This window comes from Cherax quadricarinatus, chromosome 35 (genome assembly GCF_038502225.1).
Source record: "Cherax quadricarinatus isolate ZL_2023a chromosome 35, ASM3850222v1, whole genome shotgun sequence".
In the NCBI taxonomy this organism is placed as follows: domain Eukaryota; kingdom Metazoa; phylum Arthropoda; class Malacostraca; order Decapoda; family Parastacidae; genus Cherax; species Cherax quadricarinatus.
In genome coordinates, this window is record NC_091326.1 from 8,688,053 (window position 1) to 8,714,988 (window position 26,936).

The 26,936-nt window shown below is 40.3% G+C and overlaps 1 protein-coding gene across 1 annotated transcript in view; it reads left to right on the forward strand.

Moving 5' to 3' along the window:
• Sym (symplekin scaffold protein) overlaps nucleotides 1–26,936 on the forward strand; it is a 90,059-nt gene that overhangs the window by 50,701 nt on the left and 12,422 nt on the right. Inside the window, exons 13-18 of the mRNA XM_053785367.2 lie at nucleotides 12,551–12,792; nucleotides 16,119–16,297; nucleotides 17,515–17,675; nucleotides 18,346–18,469; nucleotides 23,832–24,019; nucleotides 24,975–25,151. Coding sequence (XP_053641342.1) covers nucleotides 12,551–12,792; nucleotides 16,119–16,297; nucleotides 17,515–17,675; nucleotides 18,346–18,469; nucleotides 23,832–24,019; nucleotides 24,975–25,151 — 1,071 coding nt within the window. The remainder of the gene's footprint in view (nucleotides 1–12,550; nucleotides 12,793–16,118; nucleotides 16,298–17,514; nucleotides 17,676–18,345; nucleotides 18,470–23,831; nucleotides 24,020–24,974; nucleotides 25,152–26,936) is intronic.

Consider the following 26,936-nt stretch of genomic DNA (forward strand, 5'->3'; position numbering starts at 1 on the left):
AATACCAGAAACAGCACTAGTCCTAGGACTGACCCCTGTGGGACCCCACTGGCCACAGGTGCCCACTCTGACACCTCGCCACGTACCATTACTCGCTGCTGTCTTCCTGACAAGTATTCCCTGATCCATTGCAGTGCCTTCCCTGTTATCCCTGCTTGGTCCTCCAGTTTTTGCACTAATCTCTTGTGTGGTACTGTGTCAAACGCCTTCTTGCAGTCCAAGAAAATGCAATCCACCCACCCCTCTCTCTCTTGTCTTACTGCTGTCACCATGTCATAGAACTCCAGTAGGTTTGTGACACAGGATTTCCCGTCTCTGAAACCATGTTGGCTGCTGGTGATGAGATCATTCCTTTCTAGATGTTCCACCATTCTTCTCCTGACAATCTTTTCCATGATTTTGCATGCTATACATGTCAGTGACACTGGTCTGTAGTTTAGTGCTTGATGTCTGTCTCCTTTTTTAAAGATTGGGACCACATTTGCTGTCTTCCATGCCTCAGGCAATCTCCCTGTTTCGATAGATGTATTGAATATTGTTGTTAGGGGTACACATAGCGCCTCTGCTCCCTCTCTCAGGACCCATGGAGAGATGTTATCTGGCCCCATTGCCTTTGAGGTATCTAGCTCACTCAGAAGCCTCTTCACTTCTTCCTCGGTTGTGTGTACTGTGTCCAGCACATGGTGGTGTACCCCACCTCTCCGTCTTTCTGGAGCCCCTTCTGTCTCCTCTGTGAACAATTCTTTGAATCTCTTGTTGAGTTCCTCACATACTTCACGGTCAGTTCTTGTTGTCTCTCCTCCTTCCTTCCTTAGCCTGATGACCTGGTCCTTGACAGTTGTTTTCTTCCTGATGTGACTGTATAACAGCTTCGGGTCAGATTTGGCTTTTGCTGCTATGTCGTTTTCATATTGACGTTGGGCCTCCCTTCTTATCTGTGCATATTCGTTTCTGGCTCTACGACTGCTCTCCTTATTCTCCTGGGTCCTTTGCCTTCTATATTTCTTCCATTTCCTAGCACACTTGGTTTTTGCCTCCTTGCATCTTTGGGTGAACCATGGGCTCATCCTGGCTTTTCCATTATTCCTGTTACCCTTGGGTACAAACCTCTCCTCAGCCTCCTTGCACATTGTTGCTACATATTCCATCATCTCATTAACTGGCTTCCCTGCCAGTTCTCTGTCCCACAGAACCTCATTCAGGAAGTTCCTCATTCCTTTGTAGTCCCCTTTCCTGTAGTTTGGTTTCATTTGTCCTGGCCTTCCTGCTTCCCCCTCCACTTGTAGCTCTACTGTGTATTCGAAGCTCGAAACCACATGATCGCTGGCCCCAAGGGGTCTTTCATATGTGATGTCCTCAATATCTGCACTACTCAAGGTGAATACTAGTCCAGTCTTGCTGGTTCATCCTCTCCTCTCTCTCTTGTAGTGTCCCTTACGTGTTGGTACATGAAGTTTTCCAGTACCACCTCCATCATTTTAGCCTTCCATGTATCTTGGCCCCCATGTGGCTCCAAGTTCTCCCATTCGATCTCCTTGTGGTTAAAGTCGCCCATGATCAGGAGCTTTGCCCTGCATGCATGAGCTCTTCTCGCCACTGCAGCCAGTGTGTCAACCATCGCTCTATTGCTCTCGTCATACTCTTGCCTTGGCCTCCTGCTGTTCTGTGGTGGGTTATACATCACTGCAATTATCACCTTGGGACCACCAGAGTGAAGCGTTCCCGCTATGTAATCACTTTCTTCTCCACTGTCTCCTCTCTCCAGCTCATCAAAATTCCATCGGTGTTTGATCGGCAATGCCACTCCTCCACCCCCCCCCTGTTCCTTCTGTCTTTTCTCAGGATCTGGTATCCCGCTGGAAAGATGGCATCTGTTATCATACCTGTAAGCTTGGTTTCTGTGATCGCTATGATGTCTGGTGATGCCTCTTTGACTCTTTCGTGCCACTCCTCCCACTTGTTTGTTATTCCATCAGCGTTTGTGTACCATACCTTCAGTTTCTTTTCCAACACTGTGGTTTGGGGGGCCTGTGGGGGTGGGAGACCTGGTAGCATACTGTGGGATTCTATGGTTGGGGGTTGGGTGGAAGCTGTGGGTATGGATTGTATTGTGTGTTGGGATGGTGTGATAGGTTGTGGGGTTCTGAGGATAGTTGTGTGTGTGCTTGCCCTTGCTGCTCTGTTCTGCTCTGACTGACCTCTGCTGGTTCCATCCTTGTCTCCTTTCCTAGCTCCTTTCGCTTTTTTGTCCTCTCCCTCAGCTGCCGTCTCTCTGTTTGTGTTCTGTCTCTGTCTAGGAACACCTTCTTGTACTCTTCCAAGCTTTTCAACCGTGGTTTCTCTTGGAGGATCCTGTTCCGCACTGTTTCTGTCCTGAGAATCAGCTTGATCGGTCGGTTTCTCCCTTCAAGTACCCCCCTATTCTCTGAAAATTTACAATCTCATCCATGTCTTCTCCCACTATTTCTGTGATGATTTTCTCACTCTCCTTTCTTTCTTCCTGCCGTCTTTCAGTGTGTGTCCTTTCCTCTCTCTCCCGAAGCCCATGGATAATCACTGATTTTGCCCTTTCCTTCTCCCATTGCCTCTCCCTCTGTGACTCTGGTTCCTGTCTGTATGTGGTCATTTTCTCCCTTGATTTTTCCAGTGGCTCTTGGTAGCATGGTTGTGCCTCAGCATTCGACCTATCTCCCTCTCCATCTGCACCCATCTGCTCTTCCCTTCCACTCCCTGGCCCTTCTTTGCAGGCTGATATGACCTTAGCATAATTCATATCTCCTTCCTGTTCAGCCTCTCATCTTCGTATGGTGTGTCTTCTCTGGTCACTACCCCTGAGACTTGCTTCAGCCTGTTTACCTCAAATTCTAGGACCTTTACCCTGGCTACTGCAGTTTCGACTTGTGCCTCCCAATCCTTCGTCTCCTTCTCCAACCTCTTTTCCCATTTCACAGAGAGCTCTTTCTCCATTTTTTCAGAAAGCTCTCCTAATTTTTTCTCCCATTCTTGCTCTATCCTTTTCCACTGTTCCTCCATCCATTCCTCCCTACCAGTACCATTGTCATCTGATCCCTGATTCCTGCGAGTCCCAACCATTTTTTTTTTTTTTAGTGAAAGAGAGAGAGAAAGAGAAAAAGAAAAAGGGGGAGAGAGTGAGAGATAGGGAGAGAGAGAAGGGGAGCCTAGAAGGAGGGGAAAAGAAGGGAAAAGGGGGGAGAAAGTGAGAGAGAGGGAAAAGGTAAGAGAGAGGGGGGAGTGACAAGGGAAGAGAGAGAGAGATAAAAGAAGAGGAAGAGAGAGAGGGAGAGGGAGAGAGAGAGGATGAGAGAAAGGGGGAGAGAGAAAGAGAGAAAGGGGGAGAGAGAGAGGGAGGAAGAGAGAGGAGAGGAGAAGGAGAGAGATGGGGGAGAAAGGAAGGGTTATAGGGTCACTTCACAGGAAGGTGTAAAATCCTGTATATGTGTGTGTGTGCGTGTGTGTGTGTGTGTGCTACAGCTATTCAAGTGCCTAACAGCAGAGCTGTCCTCACCTAGTGTGTGCATATGTTTATGTAAACAGTCCTTATTTCCCAAGTATGTACTACATATGTATTGTATATGTACCCGATCTCTTGGTTCCCACTGTACTGTCTTATGCGTTTAAAATTACGTTTAAAAATAAATACACTAGGCTTCGCCTATATGCCGCTACCTCTAAATTTTATTAAATGCCAGTAAATGCTGCTTATTCTAATTCTGATAGCTCGAGGAGAGTGACCCCCAATTCCAGCTAGAGACAGGTACTATTGACCCCATGCAACTCAAACTAGGTGAATATTACTTGCGGCTGGCAGTGGAGTAACGTTGCAGGTCTGTCCTGTCCCAGAAGTTGAAGGTGTTTGATGCTTCTCGGTAATTTTTCCACTAACTTCCTGTATGCACTATAGTCTCTAGCTCTTCTAATTTTTTCACTCACTGTATTTACTGACACATCTATACATATCTCTTATCTCCCTGGTCTTGAGTCGCACTTATTCTTCAAAATACCCCACAGCGTTATTATGGCAACACTATTTAGGCCTGACACAACCGTTCACCCTTCCAACGGCCCTCACTAAACACTCAGCCAATATTTCCTTTTTTTTCTTTTCTGTGATCACTTATATTTCCCTTTTTCGGGGCTTAAGTGATTATATGCACTCTTATGCGTGCACACGCCTATATCCCACACTCTATTCCTTATGGCACAGTCAGAAATTACCACCAAAACACGAGCTCAAACCGCGTGACTCCTCCACGAGAGTGTGTGTGTGTGTGTGCGCGCGCGCGTGTGTGCGCGTGTGCGTGCACGCGCTCACCCAATTCACCTAATTGTGGTTGCAGAAGTCGAGACTCAGCTCCTGGCCCCTCCTCTTCACTGACTGCTGCTGTGTCTCCCTCTCCCTGCTCCATGAGCTTTATCATACCTCGTCTTAAAACTATGTATAGTTCCTGCCTCCACTACATCGCTTGCCAGACTATTCCACTTCCTAACTACTCTATGACTGAAGAAATACTTCCTAACATTCCTTTGACTCATCTGAGTCTTCAGCTTCCAATTGTGACCCCTTATTTCTGTGTCCCATGTCTGGAACATCCTGTCTCTGTATACCTTGTCTGTTCCATGTAGTATTTTGTATGTCATTATCATGTCTCCCCTGACCCTCCTGACCTCCAGTGTCGTCAGACCGATTTCCCTTAACCTTTCTTCACAGGACATTCCCCTTAGCTCTGGAACTAGCCTTGTTGCAAACCTTTGCACTTTCTCTAATTTCTTGACGTGTTTGACCAGGTGTGGGTTCCAAACTGGTGCTGCGTACTCCAGTATGGGCCTGACATACATGGTGTACAGTGTCTTGAAAGATTCCATACTTAGGTATTGGAATGCTAATCTCAGGCTTGCCAGGCACCCATATGCTGCAGCAGTTATCTGGTTGATGTGTGCTTCCAGAGACGTGTTCGGTGTTATACTCATGCCAAGATCTTTCTCCTTGAGTGAGGTTTGCAGTCGTTGGCCACCTAGCCTATACTCTGTCTGCGGTCTTCTTTGCCCTTCTCCGATCTTCATGACTTTGCATTTGGCAGGGTTAAATTCGAGAAGCCAGTTGCTGGACCACGTGTCCAGCCTGTCCAGGTCACTTTGAAGGCCTGCCTGATCCTCATCTGATTTAATTCTCCTCATTAACTTCACATCATCTGCGAACAGGGACACCTCTGAGTCTATCCCTTCCATCATGTCATTCACATATACCAAAAATACCACTGGTCCTAGGATCGACCCCTGTGGGACCCTGCTCATCACAGGTGCCCACTGTGATACCTCATCACGTACCATGATTCGTTGTTGCCTCCCTGTCAGGCATTCTCTGATCCATTGAAGTGCCCTTCCCGTTATACGTGCCTGATCCTCTAGTTTCTGCACTAATCTCTTGTGAGGAACTGTGTTGAAGGCCTTCTTGCAGTCCAAGAAGATGCAATCACCCCACCCCTCTCTCTCATCTCTTACTTCTGTTACTTTATCATAAAACTACAGAAGGTTTGTGGCACAGGATTTGCCTTCCATGAAACCGTGCTGGTTGTCATTTATACTTTTATTCCATTCCAGGTGCTCCACCACTCTCCTCCTGATAATCTTCTCCATGACTTTGCATACTATACACATCAGTGACACTGGTCTATAGTTTAGCGCCTCTTGTCTGTCTCCTTTTTTAAAAATGGGAACTACATTTGCCATCTTCCATACCTCAGGTAGTTGCCCAGTTTCAGGGGATGTGTTGAAGATTGTGGTTAATGGGACACACAGCATTTCTGCTCCCTCTCTAAGGACCCACGGAGAGATGTTGTCCAGTCCCATTGCTTTTGAGGTATCAAGGTCACTTAGCAGCTTCTTCACCTCCTCCTCAGTTGTGTGTATGTCATCCAGCACTTGTTGGTGTATTTCCTGTTGGTGTCCCCCTCTGTCCTGTCTACCCAGAGTCCTTCCTGTCTCCACTGTGAATACTTCCTTAAACCTCTTGTTGAGCTCCTCATATACCTCTTGATCATTTTGTGAGAGTTCCCCACCTTCTTTCTTCAGCCTGATCACCTGGTCTTTGACTGTTGTCTTTCTCCTAAAGTGGCTATACAGCAATTTCGGGTCAGACTTGACTTTCGATGCTATGTCGTTTTCATACTGGCTCTGGGCCTCCCTCCTTATCTGTGCATACTTGTTTCTGGCTCTTTGACTGTGTGTGTGTGTGTGTGTGTGTGTGTGTGTGTGTGTGTGTGTGTGTGTGTGTGTGTGTGTGTGTGTGTGTGTGTGTGTGTGTGTGCATGTGTGTGTGTGTGTGTGTGTGTGTGTGTGTGTGTGTGTGTGTGTGTGTGTGTGTGTGTGTGTGTGTGCGCGTGTGTGTGTGTGTTTGTTTTTCAACAACTCGGCCGCTTCCCACCAAGGCAGGGTGGCCCAAAAAAGAAAAATGAAAGTTTCACTTTTTAAATTTAGTAATTTATACAGGAGAAGGGGTTACTAGGCCCTTGCTCCTGGCATTTTAGTCACCTCTTACAACATGCATGTCTTATGGAGGAAGAATTCTGTTCCACTTTCCCATGGAGGTAAGAGGAAATAAACAACAACAAGAACAAGAAAGAAAATAGCAGAAAACCCAGAGGGGTGTATATATACGTATATGCTTGTACACGTATGTGTAGTGTGACCTAAGTGCAAGTAGAAGTAGCAAGGCGTACCTGTAATCTTGCATATTTATGAGACAGACAAAAGACACCAGCAATCCTACCATCATGTAAAACAATTACAGGCTTTCGTTTTACACACTTGGCAGGACGGTAGTACCTCCCTCGGGTTTTCTTCTATTTTCTTTCTAGTTCTTGTTCTTGTTTATTTCCTCTTACCTCCATGCAGAAGTGGAACAGAATTCTTCCTCCGTAAGCCATGTGTGTTGTAAGAGGCGACTAAAATGCTGGGAGCAAGGAGCTAGTAACCCCTTCTCCTGTATATATTACTAAATGTAAAAGGAGAAACTTTCGTTTTTCCTTTTGGGCCACCCTGCTTCGGTGGGATACAGCCGGTGTGTTGAAAGAAAGATAGATAGATAGATATATATATATATATATATATATATATATATATATATATATATATATATATATATATATATATATATATATATATATATATATATTTATTTATTTATTTATTTATTTATTTATTTATTTTCATATAGTCGGACTTGAGTCCTGGAAATGGGAAGTACAATGCCTGCACTTTAAAGGAGGGATTTGGGATATTGGCAGTTTGGAGGGATATGTTGTGTATCTTTATATGTGTATGCTTCTAGACTGTTGTATTCTGAGCACCTCTGCAAAAACAGTGATAATGTGCGAGTGTGGTGAAAGTGTTGAATGATGATGAAAGTATTTTCTTTTTGGGGATTTTCTCTCTTTTTTGGGTCACCCTGCCTCGGTGGGAGACGGCCGACTTGTTGAAAAAAAAAAAAAAAAATATATTTATATATATATATCTTCTTTCAACAAACCGGCCATATCCCACCTAGGTGGGGTGGCTCAAAAAGAAAAACGAAAGTTTCTCCTTTTTTTTCTTTAACAAACCGGCCGTATCCCACCAAGGCAGGGTGGCCCAAAAAGAAAAACGAAAGTTTCTCTTTTTAAATTTAGTAATTTATACGGGAAAAGAGGTTACTAGCCCCTTGCTCCAGGCATTTTAGTCGCCTCTTACAACACGCATCGCTTACGGAGGAAGAATTCTGTTCCACATCCACATGGAGGTAAGAGGAAATAAACAAGAACAAGAACTGGTAAGAAAATAGGAGAAAACCCAGAGGGGTGTGTAAATATATGCTTGTACATGTATATGTAGTGTGGCCTAAGTGTAAGTAGAAGTAGCAAGACGTACCTGAAATCTTGCATGTTTATGAGACAGAAAAATGGACACCAGCAATCCTACCATCATGTAAAACAATTACAGGCTTTCGTTTTACACTCACTTGGCAGGACAGTAGTACCTCCCTGGGTGGTTGCTGTCTACCAACCTACTACCTAGGATATATATATTCTTCTTTCTTTCAACACACCGGCCGTATCCCACCGAGGCGGGGTGGCCCAAAGGGAAAAACGAAAGTTTCTCCTTTTACATTTAGTAATATATACAGGAGAAGGGGTTACTAGCCCCTGGCTCCTGGCATTTTAGTCGCCTCTTACAACACGCATCGCTTACGGAGGAAGAATTCTGTTCCACTTCCACATGGAGGTAAGAGGAAATAAACAAGAACAAGAACTAGTAAGAAAATAGGAGAAAACCCAGAGGGATGTGTATATATATGCTTGTATAAGTAGTAGGTTGGTAGACAGCAACCACCCAGGGAGGTACTACCGTCCTGCCAAGTGAGTGTAAAACGAAAGCCTGTAATTGTTTTACATGATGGTAGGATTGTTGGTGTCTTTTGTCTGTCTCATAAATATGCAAGATTACAGCTGTAGCATGTCTTGCTACTTCTACTTACACTTAGGTCACACTACACATACATGTACACGTTTATTTATACACACTCATCTGAGTTTTCTTTGATTTTATCTTAATAGTTCTTGGTCTTATTACTTTTCCTTTAATATCCATGGGGAAGTGGAATAAGAATCTTTCCTCCGTAAGCCATGCGTGTTGTAAAAGTCAACTAAAATGCCGGGAACAATGGGCTAGTAACTCCTTTTCCTGTAAAGATTACTAAAGAGAATAAGAAGAAAATTGTCAAAGTGGGAAGTCTGAATGTGCGTGGATGTTGTGCAAATGATAAGAAAAAGATGATTGTGGATGTTATGAATGAGAAGAAACTGGATGTCCTAGCTTTAAGTGAAACAAAGCTGAAGGGGGTGGGAGAGTTTCAATGGAGAGGAATAAATGGGATTAGGTCAGGGGTTTCAAATAGAGTTAGAGCTAAAGAAGGAGTAGCAATAATGTTGAAGGATAAGCTATGGCAGGAAAAGAGGGACTACAAATGTATAAATTCAAGGATTATGTGAAGTAAAATAAAGATTGGATGTGAAAAGTGGGTTATAGTAAGCGTGTATGCACCTGGAGAAGAGAGAAGTGTAGAGGAGAGAGAGAGATTCTGGGAAATGTTGAGTGAATGCGTGGGGAGTTTTGAATCAAGTGTGAGAGTAATGGTGGTTGGGGATTTCAATGTTAAAGTGGGTAAAAATGTTATGGAGGGAGTAGTAGGTAAATTTGGGGTGCCAGGGGTAAATGTAAATGGGGAGCCTTTAATTGAGCTATGTGTAGAAAGAAATTTGGTAATAAGTAATACATATTTTATGAAAAAGAGGATAAATAAATATACAAGTTATGATGTAGCACGTAATGAAAGTAGTTTGTTAGATTATGTATTGGTGGATAAAAGGTTGATGGGTAGGCTCCAGGATGTACATGTTTATAGAGGGGCAACTGATATATCGGATCATTATTTAGTTGTAGCTACAGTTAGAGTAAGAGGTAGATGGGAAAAGAGGAAGGTGGCAACAACAAGTAAGAGGGAGGTGAAAGTGTATAAACTAAGGGAGGAGGAAGTTCGGGCGAGATATAAGCGACTATTGGCGGAAAGGTGGGCTAGTGCAAAGATGAGTAGTGGGGGGGTTGAAGAGGGTTGGAATAGTTTTAAAAATGCAGTATTAGAATGTGGGGCAGAAGTTTGTGGTTATAGGAGGGTGGGGGCAGGAGGAAAGAGGAGTGATTGGTGGAATGATGAAGTAAAGGGTGTGATAAAAGAGAAAAAGGTAGCTTACGAGAGGTTTTTACAAAGCAGAAGTGTTATAAGAAGAGCAGAGTATATGGAGAGTAAAAGAAAGGTGAAGAGAGTGGTGAGAGAGTGCAAAAGGAGAGCAGATGAAAGAGTGGGAGAGGCACTGTCAAGAATTTTTAATGAAAATAAGAAAAAATTTTGGAGTGAGTTAAACAAGTTAAGAAAGCCTAGGGAAAGTATGGATTTGTCAGTTAAAAACAGAGTAGGGGAGTTAGTAGATGGGGAGAGGGAAGTATTAGGTAGATGGCGAGAATATTTTGAGGAACTTTTAAATGTTGAGGAAGAAAGGGAGGCGGTAATTTCATGCACTGGCCAGGGAGGTATACCATCTTTTAGGAGTGAAGAAGAGCAGAATGTAAGTGTGTTGGAGGTACGTGAGGCATTACGTAGAATGAAAGGGGGTAAAGCAGCTGGAACTGATGGGATCATGACAGAAATGTTAAAAGCAGGGGGGGATATAGTGTTGGAGTGGTTGGTACTTTCGTTTAATAAATGTATGAAAGAGGGGAAGGTACCTAGGGATTGGCGGAGAGCATGTATAGTCCCTTTATATAAAGAGAAAGGGGACAAAAGAGATTGTAAAAATTATAGAGGAATAAGTTTACTGAGTATACCAGGAAAAGTATACGGTAGGGTTATAATTGAAAGAATTAGAGGTAAGACAGAATGTAGGATTGCAGATGAGCAGGGAGGCTTCAGAGTGGGTAGGGGATGTGTAGATAAAGTGTTTACATTGAAGCATATATGTGAACAGTATTTAGATAAAGGTAGGGAAGTTTTTATTGCATTTATGGATTTAGAAAAGACATATGATAGAGTGGATAGAGGAGCAATGTGGCAGATGTTGCAAGTATATGGAATAGGTGGTAAGTTACTAAATGCTGTAAAGAGCTTTTATGAGGATAGTGAGGCTCAGGTTAGGGTGTGTAGAAGAGAGGGAGAATACTTCCCGGTAAAAGTAGGTCTTAGACAGGGATGTGTAATGTCACCATGGTTGTTTAATATATTTATAGATGGGGTTGTAAAAGAAGTAAATGCTAGGGTGTTCGGGAGAGGGGTAGGATTAAATTATGGGGAATCAAATTCAAAATGGGAATTGACACAGTTACTTTTTGCTGATGATACTGTGCTTATGGGAGATTCTAAAGAAAAATTGCAAAGGTTAGTGGATGAGTTTTGAGAATGTGTGTAAAGGTAGAAAGTTGAAAGTGAACATAGAAAAGAGTAAGGTGATGAGGGTATCAAATGATTTAGATAAAGAAAAATTGGATATCAAATTGGGGAGGAGGAGTATGGAAGAAGTGAATGTTTTCAGATACTTGGGAGTTGACGTGTCGGCGGATGGATTTATGAAGGATGAGGTTAATCATAGAATTGATGAGGGAAAAAAGGTGAGTGGTGCGTTGAGGTATATGTGGAGTCAAAAAACGTTATCTATGGAGGCAAAGAAGGGAATGTATGAAAGTATAGTAGTACCAACACTCTTATATGGATGTGAAGCTTGGGTGGTAAATGCAGCAGCGAGGAGATGGTTGGAGGCAGTGGAGATGTCCTGTTTAAGGGCAATGTGTGGTGTAAATATTATGCAGAAAATTCGGAGTGTGGAAATTAGGAGAAGGTGTGGAGTTAATAAAAGCATTAGTCAGAGGGCAGAAGAGGGGTTGTTGAGGTGGTTTGGTCATTTAGAGAGAATGGATCAAAGTAGAATGACATGGAAAGCATATAAATCTATAGGGGAAGGAAAGAGGGGTAGGGGTCGTCCTCGAAAGGGTTGGAAAGAGGGGGTAAAGGAGGTTTTGTGGGCGAGGGGCTTGGACTTCCAGCAAGCGTGCATGAGCGTGTTAGATAGGAGTGAATGGAGACGAATGATACTTGGGACCTGACGATCTGTTGGAGTGTGAGCAGGGTAATATTTAGTGAAGGGATTCAGGGAAACCGGTTATTTTCATATAGTCGGACTTGAGTCCTGGAAATGGGAAGTACAATGCCTGCACTTTAAAGGAGTGGTTTGGGATATTGGCAGTTTGGAGGGATATGTTGTGTATCTTTATACGTATATGCCTCTAAACTGTTGTATTCTGGGCACCTCTGCAAAAGCAGTGATAATGTGTGAGTGTGGTGAAAGTGTTGAATGATGATGAAAGTATTTTCTTTTTGGGGATTTTCTTTCTTTTTTAGGTCACCCTGCCTCGGTGGGAGACGGCCGACTTGTTGAAAAAAAAAAAAATATATATATATATAATTTATTTATTTATTTATTTATTTACAAATCTGAGGACAAACTGGATGAAAGAAGCTAATAGTGTACTGTATTTTACATGGATTGTGTGTAAGGTAGATATTTCAACTCCAATACCAAACCAAAATGTAAAAAAAAAGTGTACAAAAATTGAGTAGTTTACCAGATAAAATATGAATACAGGAGTTAGGAGTTAGCAGCAAGTGAAGCTAGTCATTGAGTAAAGGTAAGACAAAGTACTGTACAGTACTACATTAATTTAGTGTGATAAATATTTGGATACTATTAAACTGATAAAGAAGACTGAATAAAATAATAATGATATAGAGGAGTTAAATTGTTATTGCTCATAAATCTTGAGGAAAGCAAAAGTTTTTGAAGGTATACTCTGTAGGAGGATGCTAAAAGAGTAGCTGTTTGTACATTCGTGGAAATTATAATTTACTTTTTCTCAGATGTACTAGTTAATAATATTCACATAAATCTTTCAGGTACGTGATCGGGTAACCCCAATACTTCTCGAGTTGTGTGAACAAGATAGCCTGCGTACTGTTGTTACAGAAGCCGCTATCAAGTACCTTAAGTACCTTTACCAAGATGCCCCACCAGAGTCTCTGTGTACACACAATTTAGGCAGACCAAACCAGCCCAGTGAATGGACAGAGGCAACAGTTAAAGCTTGCCTGTATATTTACCTTGCTCTACTGCCTCTCAATCAGACTTTAATTCATGAGTATGTTCATAAAGTTTTGAGCTTATTACCCTTCAAGAGTGGCACCTTGCAAAAACATACATACATACATACATATTCTTTCTTTCTTTCAACATACCAGCCGTATCCCACCGAGGCAGGGTGGCTCAAAAGAAAAAACTAAAGTTTCTCTTTTTAAATTTAGTAATATATACAGGAGAAGGGGTTACTAGCCCCTTGCTCCCGGCATTTTAGTCGCCTCTTACAACACGCATGGCTTACGGAGGAAGAATTCTGTTCCACTTCCCCATGGAGGTAAGAGGAAATAAACAAGAACAAGAACTAGAAAGAAAATAGAAGAAAACCCAGAGGGGTGTGTGTGTGTATATATATGCTTGTACATGTATGTGTAGTGTGACCTAAATGCAAGTAGAAGTAGCAAGACATACCTGAAATCTTGCATGTTTATGAGACAGACAAAAGACACCAGCAATCCTACCATCATGTAAAACAATTACAGGCTTTCGTTGTACACTCACTTGGCAGGACGGTAGTACCTCCCTGGGTGGTTGCTGTTTACCAACCTACTACCTAGATACACACACATATATATATATATATATATATATATATATATATATATATATATATATATATATATATATATATATATATATATTTTTTTTTCAACAAGTCGGCCATCTCCCACTGAGGCAGGGTGACCCAAAAAGAAAGAAAATCCCCAAAAAGAAAATACTTTCATCATCATTCAACACTTTCACCTCACTCATACATAATCAATGTTTTTGCAGAGGTGCTCAGAACACAACAGTTTAGAAGCATATACATATAAAGATACAAAACATATCCCTCCAAACTGCTAATATCCCAAAACCCCTCCTAAATATATATATATATATATATATATATATATATATATATATATATATATATCTTTCTTTCAACACACCGGCCGTATCCCACCGAGGCGGGGTGGCCCAAAAGGAAAAATGAAAGTTTCTCCTTTCAAATTTAGTAATATATACAGGAGAAGGGGTTACTAGCCCTTTGCTCCCGGCATTTTAGCCGCCTTGTACAACACGCATGGCTTACGGAGGAAGAATTCTGTTCCACTTCCCCATGGAGATAAGAGGAAATAAACAAGAACAAGAACTAGAAAGAAAATAGAAGAAAACCCAGAGGGGTGTGTATATACAGTGGACCCCCGGTTAACGATATTTTTTCACTCCAGAAGTATGTTCAGGTGCCAGTACTGACCGAATTTGTTCCCATAAGGAATATTGTGAAGTAGATTAGTCCATTTCAGACCCCCAAACATACACGTACAAACGCACTTACATAAATACACTTACATAATTGGTCGCATTCGAAGGTAATCGTTATGCGGGGGTCCACTGTATATGCTTGTACATGTATGTGTAGTGTGACCTAAGTGTAGGTAGAAGTAGCAAGACGTACCTGAAACCTTGCATGTTTATGAGACAGAAAAATGGACACCAGCAATCCTACCATCATGTAAAACAATTACAGGCTTTCGTTTTACACTCACTTGGCAGGACGGTAGTACCTCCCTGGGCGGTTGCTGTCTACCAACTTACTACCTATAACTTAGTAAACTTATTCCTCTATAATTTTTACAATTTCTTTTGTCCCCCTTCCCTTTATATAAAGGGACTATACACGCTCTCCGCCAATCCCTAGGTACCTTCCCCTCTTTCATACATTTATTAAACAAAAATACCAACCACTCCAACACTATGTCCCCTCCCCCTGCTTTTAATATTTCTGTCATGATCCCGTCGGTTCCAGCTGCTTTACCCTTTTTCATTCTACGTAATGCCTCACGTACCTCCCCCACACTCACATCCTGCTCTTCTTCACTCCTAAAAGATGGTATACCTCCCTGGCCAGTGCATGAAATTACCGCCTCCTTTTCTTCGTCGACATTTAAAAGTTCCTCAAAATATTCTTGCCATCTACCCAATACCTCCCTCTCCCCATCTACTAACTCCCCTACTCTGTTTTTAACTGACAAATCCATTCATTCCCTAGGCTTTCTTAACTTGTTTAACTCACTCCAAAATTTTTTCTTATTTTCATTAAAATTTCTTGACAGTGCCTCTCCCACTCTTTCATCTGCTCTCCTTTTGCACTCTCTCACCACTCTCTTCACCTTTCTTTTACTCTCCATATACTCTGCTCTTCTTATAACACTTCTGCTTTGTAAACCATTCATTTTTCCTGTGTTAATTTTTTTTTGTGCTTCTTTCCAGTAGAAATTCTGTTTTCTGTAAACATTTTAGTTCCATTTTTTTTTTTTTTTGGACATCCACTATGAGCATTTATAGATCACATAATATGTTTCCACTTTCTTTTGGGTGATATTTTGCTTCAGTATCCCATTTATCTATTTTCCATTGCACACATCTACATTTCTAACCCCTTTTTATCTTCTTGCAAGCACCTTATTTTTTATAGTCACTGCAGAAAATTACTGTATCCTCAGACAGCTATTTTACCTGTTTCTCAGGTTCTCTGCTATCCCATAATGTTTTTGGCTTAATATCTCATTTCCCACAAAGACAGGGTGAACTAAAGATGAAAAAATGCATTCCCCATCACTGATTTTCTAACTGTTATCTCTGCTTCACTGTTTTTTCTAACCCACGATAAACTAAAAAAAACTTTTGTTCCCATTACTCAGTTGCTAATTGCTCTCTCTTCAACACAAAGCAGAGAGACTAAGAAAAAAGGCATTCACCATTATTCATTCCCTAGCTGTCATCTCTTTTCCTGTGGTGTAAATTGTCTTGAAAGTTATTGTGAGTTAAGTTATTTTCGACATAGATGTTAATATGTGTAGTATATGCCGTCATATATAAAGTCAGTCAGTATTAAGTACAGTAATTTATATTTTATTACTGTAATGCTTATAATTATTTTTTAAATGAATTGTATGAATTTTTTTTCCAAAATCAAGAGGTAAATAAACACTTATTAATGTTTAATAAATATTGTAATAATAATAATAATAATAATGATGATAATTTGGATTTTATGGAGCAAGGGGCTAGTAACCCCTTCTCCTGTATACATTGCTAAAGTTAAAAAGAGAAACGTTCATTTTTCTTTTTAAGTCATCCTGCCGTGGTGGGATACGGCCAGGTCGTTGAAAAAAAAAATAGATTTTATTCTTGAGTGCCTGTTCTTTCCAGGATTTCACAAGTGCTTGCACACCAAGCTGTAAATGCAACAACAACAATGAAACAGAAATACTTAAGTGTATATTCAAGAGTGACAGTATGATCATCAGGATCTTATTTATATTTATGTATTTATATTTTTAGCCTGGCTCAGGTGTATGTGAAGACTGTGAATGAGGCAAAACGGTCAATACTGAGATTGTTGGAAGGTCCTATTCGACATATGGGTATGGATTCACCTCAGCTTTTGACACTGGTAGAGACTTGTCCTAAAGGTGGTGAGACACTTATCACCAGAATCATCCACATTCTCACAGAAAAAGGTGGGTTTAAACTCTCTTAGAATAAACAACTTATTAATCTCAATCACTATGAAGGTTTAAAATCTCAGTGTTATTTCTCTTATCTGAACTAAAGTAACATTAAAATATTCCAGTAACTAGGTTTTCTTAAAAATTTAATGTTGTTCCTTTCTGAGTGCTGCCCTAGTAACATTTTAAGTTTTTGAAACAAAACCTGAATGTTCAGCATGGTTTGCCTGTATGTATAGGTATGAGTAATTCTAACATATTTGTGGGGGATTCATTTCTAGAAGTCCTAGTCAGTTCAGAAGTTGTGAGTACGTTCATATAAGAGCTGCTATGATACATGGTACATGTACATATTAAATGCTTAACAGTAGGTCCTCCTCCTCCCCTCACCTTATGCAGACTTGCTTTATGTAATTTTATTGTATCTGTAATTCTATATATGTAATATACATTCACCATTTATGATCAGTGCAGTTCAAAAGTGTAATGAAGTTTATTCATGTGTGGAATTAAGTTTTTATGGCCTGATTGGGCCTGGAAGTCACCTACAGCATAAAATGAACATCTATTAAATAACAATAAGGCACAATACCGTAACTGGAATAATACACAAATAACCCGCACATAGGGGAGAGGAGCTTACAACAATGTTTTGATCTCACTTGGACCATTTACAAAATCACACTAACAGAAAGGAGAGAAGGGGGCAGTATATATAGGCCTGCAGTGCTCCTCTTTCTTGGTCTTTGACTCCACTATTACTGCTACTACTACCACACTACCTCCCTACTTCCTGTCCTGCTACCTCTCTTGTCCCATCCCTGTCTGCTGGCCCATATATATATACTGCCCCCTTCTCTCCTTTCTGTTAGTGTGACTTTGTAAATGGTCCAAGTCAGACCAAAGTGTTGTCAAAAGCTTCTCTCTCCTATGTGTGGGTTATTTATGTAATGAACATATGTTGTATAATACTGTGATAAATTATGATATTGTAATCAAGATAAGGTGATGATGATATTACTGGATGGGAATTCACAGTCAATTTTCTTCAATAATAGTCACTCATTGGAGTGAAATACATTAATTACAGTGCTCCTGGAAAATTTTCTCCAAATTGCAATTACCCCATTACATTAATATGTGCCCAAAGACAAGTCATGATATACAAACATCATCTTGACCAGTTGTTCTTCAGCACTCACCACTTTCTATTTATGGATCATTTTCAGCTCCCCCAAGTGAGGCTTTGGTGTACCGTGTCCGTGAGCTATATAATCGCCGAGTGTCAGATGTTCGATTCCTTATCCCTGTTTTGACAGGTCTTAGTAAAAAAGAGGTGATTGCTGTTCTTCCCAAACTTATTAAACTTAATCCACATGTTGTGAAAGAGGTAAGCTTATGTACAGTATTAAGTCATAGTTAATAGTAGAGGTAATATATATTTTGTCTTCCTGTGTAAAAGGAAGGTGACGTACAGTAATAATACAGCTGCCATCATCCTCATAATAATTAGGTAGTAGGTTGGTAGACAACAGCTGCCCAGGGAGGTACTACTGTCCTGCTAAGTGAGTGAAATGGAAACCTATAATTGTTTTATATGATGGTACAATTGCTGGTGTCTTTTTTCTGTAACATAAACATGCAGAGTAACAAGTATATCTTGCTACTTCTACTGACACTTAGGTCACACTACACATTCATGTACAAACATATATACACACACCCCTCTGGGTTTTCTTTTATTTTCTTACTAGTTCTTGTTTGTTTCCTCTTATCTCCATGGGGAAGTGGAAAAGAATTCTTCCTCCATAAACCATGCATGTCATAAGAGGTTACTAAAATGCTGGGAGCAAGGGGCTGTTAACCCCTTCTCCTGTATAAATTACTAAATTTAAAAAGAAAAACTTTTGTATTTCTCCTTAAGCCACCCTGACTCGGTGGTATATGGCCAGTTTGTTAAAAAAAAAAAAATAATAAAAGCTGAACACCACCTTTCCAACTGTCCTTGTAATTTCTGATTTGTAGATTGTAAGTACAGTAATTTGGTCATGATCTTTCAGGTGTTCAATCGACTTTGGGGGGTGACACTGGATACAGGAGCTTCTCCACTAACGCCTGTTGATTTATTGGTATCTCTTCATCTAATTGATAGTGATAAATGTGACGTAAAGACTGTTATCAAAGGTATGGTAAATAATTCTGGATATGGTATTATTGTATTTTAAGTAGTTCATGTCAGTGGCTGCCCATTTTACATTTTGGCATTTTTGAAATTGTCTGCTATTATTATTTTTTTTTTTCAACAAGTCAGCCGTCTCCCACCAAGGCAGGGTAGCCCAAAAAGAAAGAAAATCCCCAAAAAAGAAGAATACTTTCATCATCATTCAACCCTTTCACCCCATTCATATATAATCACTGTCTTTGCAGAGGTGCCCAGATACAACAGTTTAGAAGCATATGTAAAGATATACAGTGGACCCCCGGTTAACGATTTTAATCCGTGCAAGAGGGCTCATCGTTATGCGAAATAATCGTTATGCGAATGAATTTTCCCCATAAGAAATAATGGAAATAAAATTAATCCGTGCAAGACGCCCAAAAGTATGAAAAAATTTTTTTTTTACCACATGAAATGTTAATTTTAATACACACAAACTGAAAAAGGCATGCACAATTACATGACACTTACTTTTATTGAAGATCTGGTGATGATTGATGGGATGGGAGGAGGGGAGAGCATTATCTTCTTACTGTTTAGAAGGGGAATCCCCTTCCATTAGGACTTGAGGTAGCAAGTCCTTTTCTGGGGTTACTTCCCTTCTTCTTTTAATGCCACTAGGACCAGCTTGAGAGTCACTGGATCTCTGTCGCACAACAAATCTGTCCATAGAGCTCTGTACCTCCCGTTCCTTCAAGACTTTCCTAAAATGGGCCATAACATTGTCATTGAAATAGTCACCAGCACGGCTTGCAACAGCTGTGTCAGGGTGATTTTCATCTATAAAGGTTTGCAGTTCAACCCACTCTGCACACATTTCCTTAATCTTTGAAGTAGGCACAATGGATTCCACAACTGGCATAGGCTTCTCAGGGTTAGCCCCAAACCCTTCAAAATCTTTCTTAATTTCCATACTAATTCTCACCCTTTTTACCACAGGGTTGGCACTAGAAGCTTTCTTGGGGCCCATGGTCACTTATTTTCCAGAAACAGCACCGAAAACACTGTAATAATACGAAATATTCCGAGTGTATGCTTGGATGTTACCGCGGAGGCTGGCTGGTAAACAATGGGACGGCCGGCACATGTGAGGGCACATTGGACGCGTCTCGGACGAAAATCGGTAAGCGGGTTTTTAATCGGTATGCGCGGCAAAAATTTTGCGATAAAAGTAATCGTTATGCGGAAAAATCGCTATGCGATGCCATCGTTATGCGGGGGTCCACTGTATAACATATCCCTCCAAACTGCCAATATCCCAAACCCCTCCTTTAAAGTGCAGGTATTGTACTTTCCATTTCCAGTACTCAAGTCCGTCTATATAAAAATAACCGGTTTCCCTGAATCCCTTCACTAAATATTACCCTGCTCACACTCCAACAGCTCATCATGTCCCAAAAACCACTCGTCTCCGTTCACTCTATTATTATTATTATTATTATTCATTAGGAAGCACTAAGCAAGCAGTAATTAAGTACTTGGGGAATGGAAGGCAATCAAGATTGATTCAAAGAAGGGGAGGCAGCTCCAGTTCCCTGGATCAAGAGCCTTTCACCCCCCCCCCCCTCCCTTGAAGGTTCTTTAATACTGAATATTAAACAAGGATATAAAATCTGTAACAGCAGTGACATTGAACACGTACTATTGGAAAGAAAAGTAGGATACGTAATATGCAAAGATTTTATTTTCAACAGTGTGCTAAATTTGTAAAATACAGTGGACCCCTGGTTATCGGCCAACTCGGTTATCGGTGGGTTTTTTGGCGCCCGGTTATCAGCCGTTCGCTCGGTTATCGGCCGTTTTGGACACATCCATCCGCCGGCTGGGGCAGCTTGCTCTTCAGTTTGGCTTTGTCTCTCGGTGGCTGAGGAAGCTTCTGCTCATACATCCAAACATTTTGCTTGTTTACCGTTGTTTTTAGTGTTTTTTTTTTTTTCAGTGTAACTGTGAAATAAGTAAAGTTGGCTCCAAAGGAAGTTCCTAGTAAAGTTCCTGTGGTAAAGAAAGTGAGAAACACCATGGAATTTAAGCATGAAGTGATAGAAAAGTTTGAGAGTCATACGAAGATGGTGGAACTTGCCAGGATGTACAGCAAGAATAAATCAACAATTACATCCATCCTGGCGGCAAAGAAAGAACAAATCAAAGACGCTGATGTTGCAAAAGGAGTAACTTTTCTAACTAAACAAAGGCCACCAATAATGGAAGAAATGGAAAAGTTATTAGCATTGTGGATTAAGGAAAATGAATTAGTGGGAGACAGTGCTTTGGAGTCGATCATTTGTGAGAAGGCAAAGCAGTTGTGGCACTGGGGAAGTCCCTGGGGTTGGCGGTGAGTGTCGAGGATGTGGAAGAGTTGGTGGAAGACCACAGGGAAGAGCTAACCACTGAAGAGCTGCAAGAGCTTCATCTCGAACAGCAACAGACTGCAGCTGAGGAACTTGCTTCAGAGGAGGAAGAGGGAGTGAGGGAGGTGCCTTCTTCAGAGATAAAATGGAAAACATATTACAGAAATAGAGATGATTTTGATTAGTTTCACGATGAAAATGACCTTGAAATTGAGCTCAAAGTAGAGGAAATGTTCGATTTTTACAAATGTTCAGGAGTAAGCAAATCACACCACGTCCAATACACGTCAACTGGGGAGTCTAATATTCTTTCACTAGTGCACTGATATTATTTATACCATTTTTACAATAATGCAGTAGTCTGCATAATAGTAAATTTTGTATTTTTTGTATGAATAAAAAATCAAAATAGAAAGCAATAGTAATATAAGAGGGACCTAGAGATGTGACTAATGAACAGAGGATATGGTATTTTATTGCCAAGAATATCTACATTGTTTATTCTGGACCCTATTTTGAAATTGGCATCTTTTTTAATTTGCGTGAAATTGGCCAAATTGCCAATTTCTGACCACTTTATTGGGTAGTTCAAATCAGTAAATGGGCAGTTTCTTGTACTCAACTGATAGAAAAAATGGAGTTCCAAAGAAATAGCTATGAGTTTGGTCAACTGGAACAACAGAATTGGAAAAAAACAGGGCTCAATGTCGGCAAAATAGCCGATGCGTATATGTCGCTGAGACCGCTAACTTCGCAGGAGCATAGTTCTGTGAGTTTTCGACCAAATTTCGTACTTTTGGTGTCATTACCATTGGGAAAAGATTCTCTATCATTTCATAAGAAAAAAATAAAAAATTTTTCCAAAAATTTTGCGACATAGAATGACAGTTTCAGAAAGGGGCTTGCGACAGTCAAAGGGTTAAATGTCGATGAAGAAAGGGAGGCGGTAATTTCATGCATTGGCCAGGGAGGTATACCATCTTTTAGGAGTGAAGAAGAGCAGGATGTGAGAGTTGGGGAGGTGCGCGAGGCATTACGTAGAATGAAAGGGGGTAAAGCAGCTGGAACTGACGAGATCATGACAGAAATGTTAAAAGCGGGAGGGATATAGTGTTAGAGTGGTTGGTATTTGTTTAATAAATGTATGAAAGAGGGGAAGGTACCTAGGGATTGGCAGAGAGCATGTATAGTTCCTTTATATTAAGGGAAGGGGGACAAAAGAGATTGTAAAAATTATAGAGGAATTAGTTTACTGAGTATACCAGGAAAAGTGTACAATAGGGTTATTATTGAAAGAATTAGAGGTAAGGCAGAATATAGGATTGTGGATGAGCAAGGAGGTTTTAGAGTGGGTAGGGGATGTGTAGATCAAGTGTTTGCATTAAAGCGTATATGTGAACAGTATTTAGATAAGGGTAGGGAGGTTTACATTGCATTTATGGATTTAGAAAAGGCATATGATAGAGTGGATAGGGGAGCAATGTGGCAGATGTTGCAAGTATATGGAGTAGTAAGTTACTAAATGCTGTAAAGAGTTTTTATGAGGATAGGCTTAGGTTAGGGTGTGTAGAAGAGAGGGAGACTACTTCCCGGTAAAAGTAGGTCTTAGACAGGGATGTGTAATGTCACCATGGTTGTTTAATATATTTATAGATGGGGTTGTAAAAGAAGTAAATGCTAGGGTGTTCGGGAGAGGGGCGAGATTAAATTATGGGGAATCAAATACAAAATGGGAATTGACACAGTTACTTTTTGCTGATGATACTGTGCTTATGGGAGATTCTAAAGAAAAATTGCAAAGGTTAGTGGATGAGTTTGGGAGTGTGTGTAAAGGTAGAAAGTTGAAAGTGAACATAGAAAAGAGTAAGGTGATGAGGGTATCAAATGATTTAGATAAAGAAAAATTGGATATCAAATTGAGGAGGAGTATGGAAAAAGTGAATGTTTTCAGATACTTGGGAGTTGACGTGTCGGCGGATGGATTTATGAAGGATGAGGTTAATCATAGAATTGATGAGGGAAAAAAGGTGAGTGGTGCGTTGAAGTATATGTGGAGACAAAAACGTTATCTATGGAGGCAAAGAAGGGAATGTATGAAAGTATAATGGTACCAACACTCTTATATGGGTGTGAAGCTTGGGTTGTAAATGCTGCAGCGAGGAGACAGTTGGAGGCAGTGGAGATGTCCTGTCTAAGGGCAGTGTGTGGTGTAAATATTATGCACAAGATTCGGAGTGTGGAAATTAGGAGAAGGTGTGGAGTTAATAAAAGTATTAGTCAGAGGGCTGAAGAGGGGTTGTTGAGGTGGTTTGGTCATTTAGAGAGAATGGATCAAAGTAGAATGACATAGCGTATAAATCTGTAGGGAAAGAAAGGCGGGGTAGGGGTCGTCCTCAAGAAGGTTGGAGGGAGGGGGTAAAGGAGGTTTTGTGGGCGAGGGGCTTGGACTTCCAGCAAGTGTGCATGAGCGTGTTAGATAGGAGTGAATGGAGATGAATGGTATTTGGGACCTGACGAGCTGTTGGAGTGTGAGCAGGGTAATATTTAGTGAAGGGATTCAGGGAAACCGGTTATTTATATATAGCCGGACTTGAGTCCTGGAAATGGGAAGTACAATGCCTGCACTTTAAAGGAGGGATTTGGGATATTGGCAGTTTGGAGGGATATGTTGTGTATCTTTATACATATATGCTTCTCAACTGTTGTATTCTGAGCACATCTGCAAAAACAGTGATTATGTGTGAGTGAGGTGAAAGTGTTGAATGATGATGAAAGTATTTTCTTTTTGGGGATTTTCTTTCTTTTTTGGGTCACCCTGCCTCGGTGGGAGACAGCCAACTTGTTAAATAAATAAATAAATAAATAAATAAATAAATAAATATATATATATATATATAATATATATATATATAATATATATATATATATATATATATATTATTTTCTTTAAGTTCCATTTCTATACAAGTTTACTTTACAGCAACTGGATTATGCTTTGCTGAACGTAGCATCTACACAGCTGAGGTGTTGGCATTTGTTCTCCAACAACTGATGGAACAGCCAAGCTTGCCAACATTGTTTATGAGAACTGTTATTCAGACACTCACACATTACCCAAAGTTGCTGGGCTTCATAATGAATGTTTTGCAACGCCTAATTGCACGACAGGTTAGTCCTGTGAACATATTTTATACTCAGTGTGTATTATTGCCTTCACAGTTTTGAAGCTTCTAAAGGTATTGTCAGGGAAAAATATGATGACTTCAGTATGTTAGGTATACCTAGAAAAGGATAATTTATGGACTCGCTAATTTTGTTTTATCAAACTCCTTTATAGACCCATAGGGGTCAGTCAGTGCCTGGAAAATAGAAGGTAATGAGGTCTGATTCAAGGAAGGGAAGGTAGCTTCAGTTTCTTGAATCAAGGCACACCCTTTGGAGGATGTATCTTGTTAAAAGTCTCTCCTGTGTGTTGTTAAACAGTGAACTGGATGTATTCATTTTAAGGTTTTTGTTTTCATAAGCTAATTTTTTATATTATTTGTATCAAGGATTTTTATTTTTGTAGCTTTTAGTGTTTCAACCAGCAGTATTACTATCTTCCTCCTGGTTCTTACTTTTGTCATTTCCGCACACTTGGTGGTTTTCCTTGAATTCTATCTCATTTAGTACGGTAAATGTTTTTCCAGTTTAGATTGTTATATGGTTCATCCTCATATTATTACCATGCTGTTATATCACCACAGCACTAATGTACTTGCAATAATATTAAAAAAAAAAAATACTGTTGACAAGTACATTAGTGCTGTAGTGATATAACAGCATGGTAATAAATGTGGATACAGGAGGGCCCTGCTTTACAGCATTTTGCTAATGCAGTGGTTTTCAGTATACCCATTCTTTATTGTCATTCGTATTAAATTATGTATTTTCATAAATAAAATAATACAGTAATATAATTTCATATTTTTTTGCAGAATTATACTTTCTTCAATGAGTTTTGAATTGATGTTGACTTTAGTAAGGTAGATTATTATTGTACACTATTCATAGAAAGCTCTTAGTGGATTATAAAATTTAATATGCACGTAATAAGCTGAATCATGTCATTGCCTTTGTTCAGGTGTGGAAGCAGCGAAAAGTGTGGGAAGGCTTCATAAAGTGTTGTCAGCGTGCTGGTACCCAGAGTTTCACAGTGTTGTTGCAGTTACCTCCAGCACAGCTTTCAGATGTTTTCACAAGCGCTCCTGATCTACATACACGATTGGTTTCACACATTGCAACTCTTACCGAAAATCAGGTAAGAAATAGCAACTGCTTTAATAGTAGTGATATGCAGGTTTAAAATTCAGTGTCATATTGTCGTTCCATTTTTGAAGGAATGTACAGTGGACCTTAGGTTATCAGTCATAATCTGTTCCAGAAGGTTGGCCTAAATCCGAAAAGGCCGAAAACCGAAATAATATATCCCATAAGAATTAACCCTTAAACTGTCCAAATGTAGATCTATGTTTGCTCGCATAGCGCTCCGAACGTAGATCTACTTTTTTTTTTTTTTACATTGTTTCTTATGGTGAAAATCAAGGTCGGAGCACTATGCATGCAAACGTAGATCTACGTTTGGACAATTTAAGGGTTAATGTAAATCCAATTAATCCGTTTCAGACACCCAAAAAATATTAACAAAAATACATTTTTTAAAAATTAACTAAAGTTTTACTTACAGAAAACAGTAAGAAATAAATATAAAGCACAAATTTTAATGATAAATGAGCATTACATATCTTTATTGAAGACTCTTGTTGGCATATTGAAGAAGGCAGGAGGGAAAAGGGAGTTGGGAATCCCCAACTACCTCTCCCCTCTGTGTAGTGTAGACCCCCCTGGGCTACACTACACAACCATGTTATTACCATGTTCACAGAGTTTAATCGTTTCTAACAACTACCTTTAGATGCCATCATAAACAAAGGCAGAAGTAATGAATAATTCATGCCGAGAATTGTAAACAAACGCATATGAAGGGCAGTTACTGGGCAAGATGCCAGATTCACAGTTTTCTCTAACGCTGAATCTTCTATAGAAAACGTAATGTTTACTCTCCACCTGACTCTCCACTCGATACCATAAAACATTGCATATTTTTATATACTATGTAACGTGTTTCTTATATAATTTTGAAGGAAATATCATAGATGGATTAATGAAAATGTCTAAATGTCTTATTTTAGGTTAATATAATGTGCTCAAGAGTGATTGATTACGTGTCCAATACAGCTAATCTCCGAAATAGCGGCCAATAATTGGGATAGATTATAATAATAATAATAATTTTTTTTTATTATAATAATCAAAAAGAAGAGCTAAGCCACAAGGGCTATACAGCGCTGCAGGGCAGGAAGGAAGTGAGGGCATCAGGTGGCAAAAGGGAGGTGGATGAGTAATAGGTTACGGATAACAGCGGAGCAGTGGATGGTGAAAGGGTAAAGGGCAGCAAGAGACTGAGCTAGAAAGGGCTGAGGGGAGTGCGTAAGGTATCATCATCAGAGTTTGTGGAGTAAATCAGTCGTTGTCAAGAAGTCAATGAGAGAGTCAGGATTAAAGGAGGGTCCATCAGCAAGAAGGGAAGGGAAAGAGAGAGTAGTAGAACAAAGACGGCGTTGGAGGTAAATTCTGCGTGCTCGTTGATAGAGAGGGCAGTCTAACAGAATGTGGCTAATCGATACAGGAACTTGACACTGCTCACAGAGAGGTACAGGGTGCCTCTCCATGAGATACCTGTGAGTAAGACGAGTGTGGCCAATGTGAAGACGGGAGAGAGTGGTCTCCCAACCACGGCACTGATGACAAGAAGACGGCCAGTAACCTATGCTCGGTTTAATAGAATGAAGTTTGTTACCAAGCAGAGTTGACCAACGTTGTTGCCAACGGGCGTGAAGGTGGGTAGCTATTGCAGCAAAATAGTCCAGAAATGGAACACCTCTATAGGAAATTGGTAGGTCATGTACTGCTGACCGCACAGCAGTGTCTGCCTGTTCATTGCCCTGTACGTCAACATGACCAGGGACCCAACAAAAAATAATAT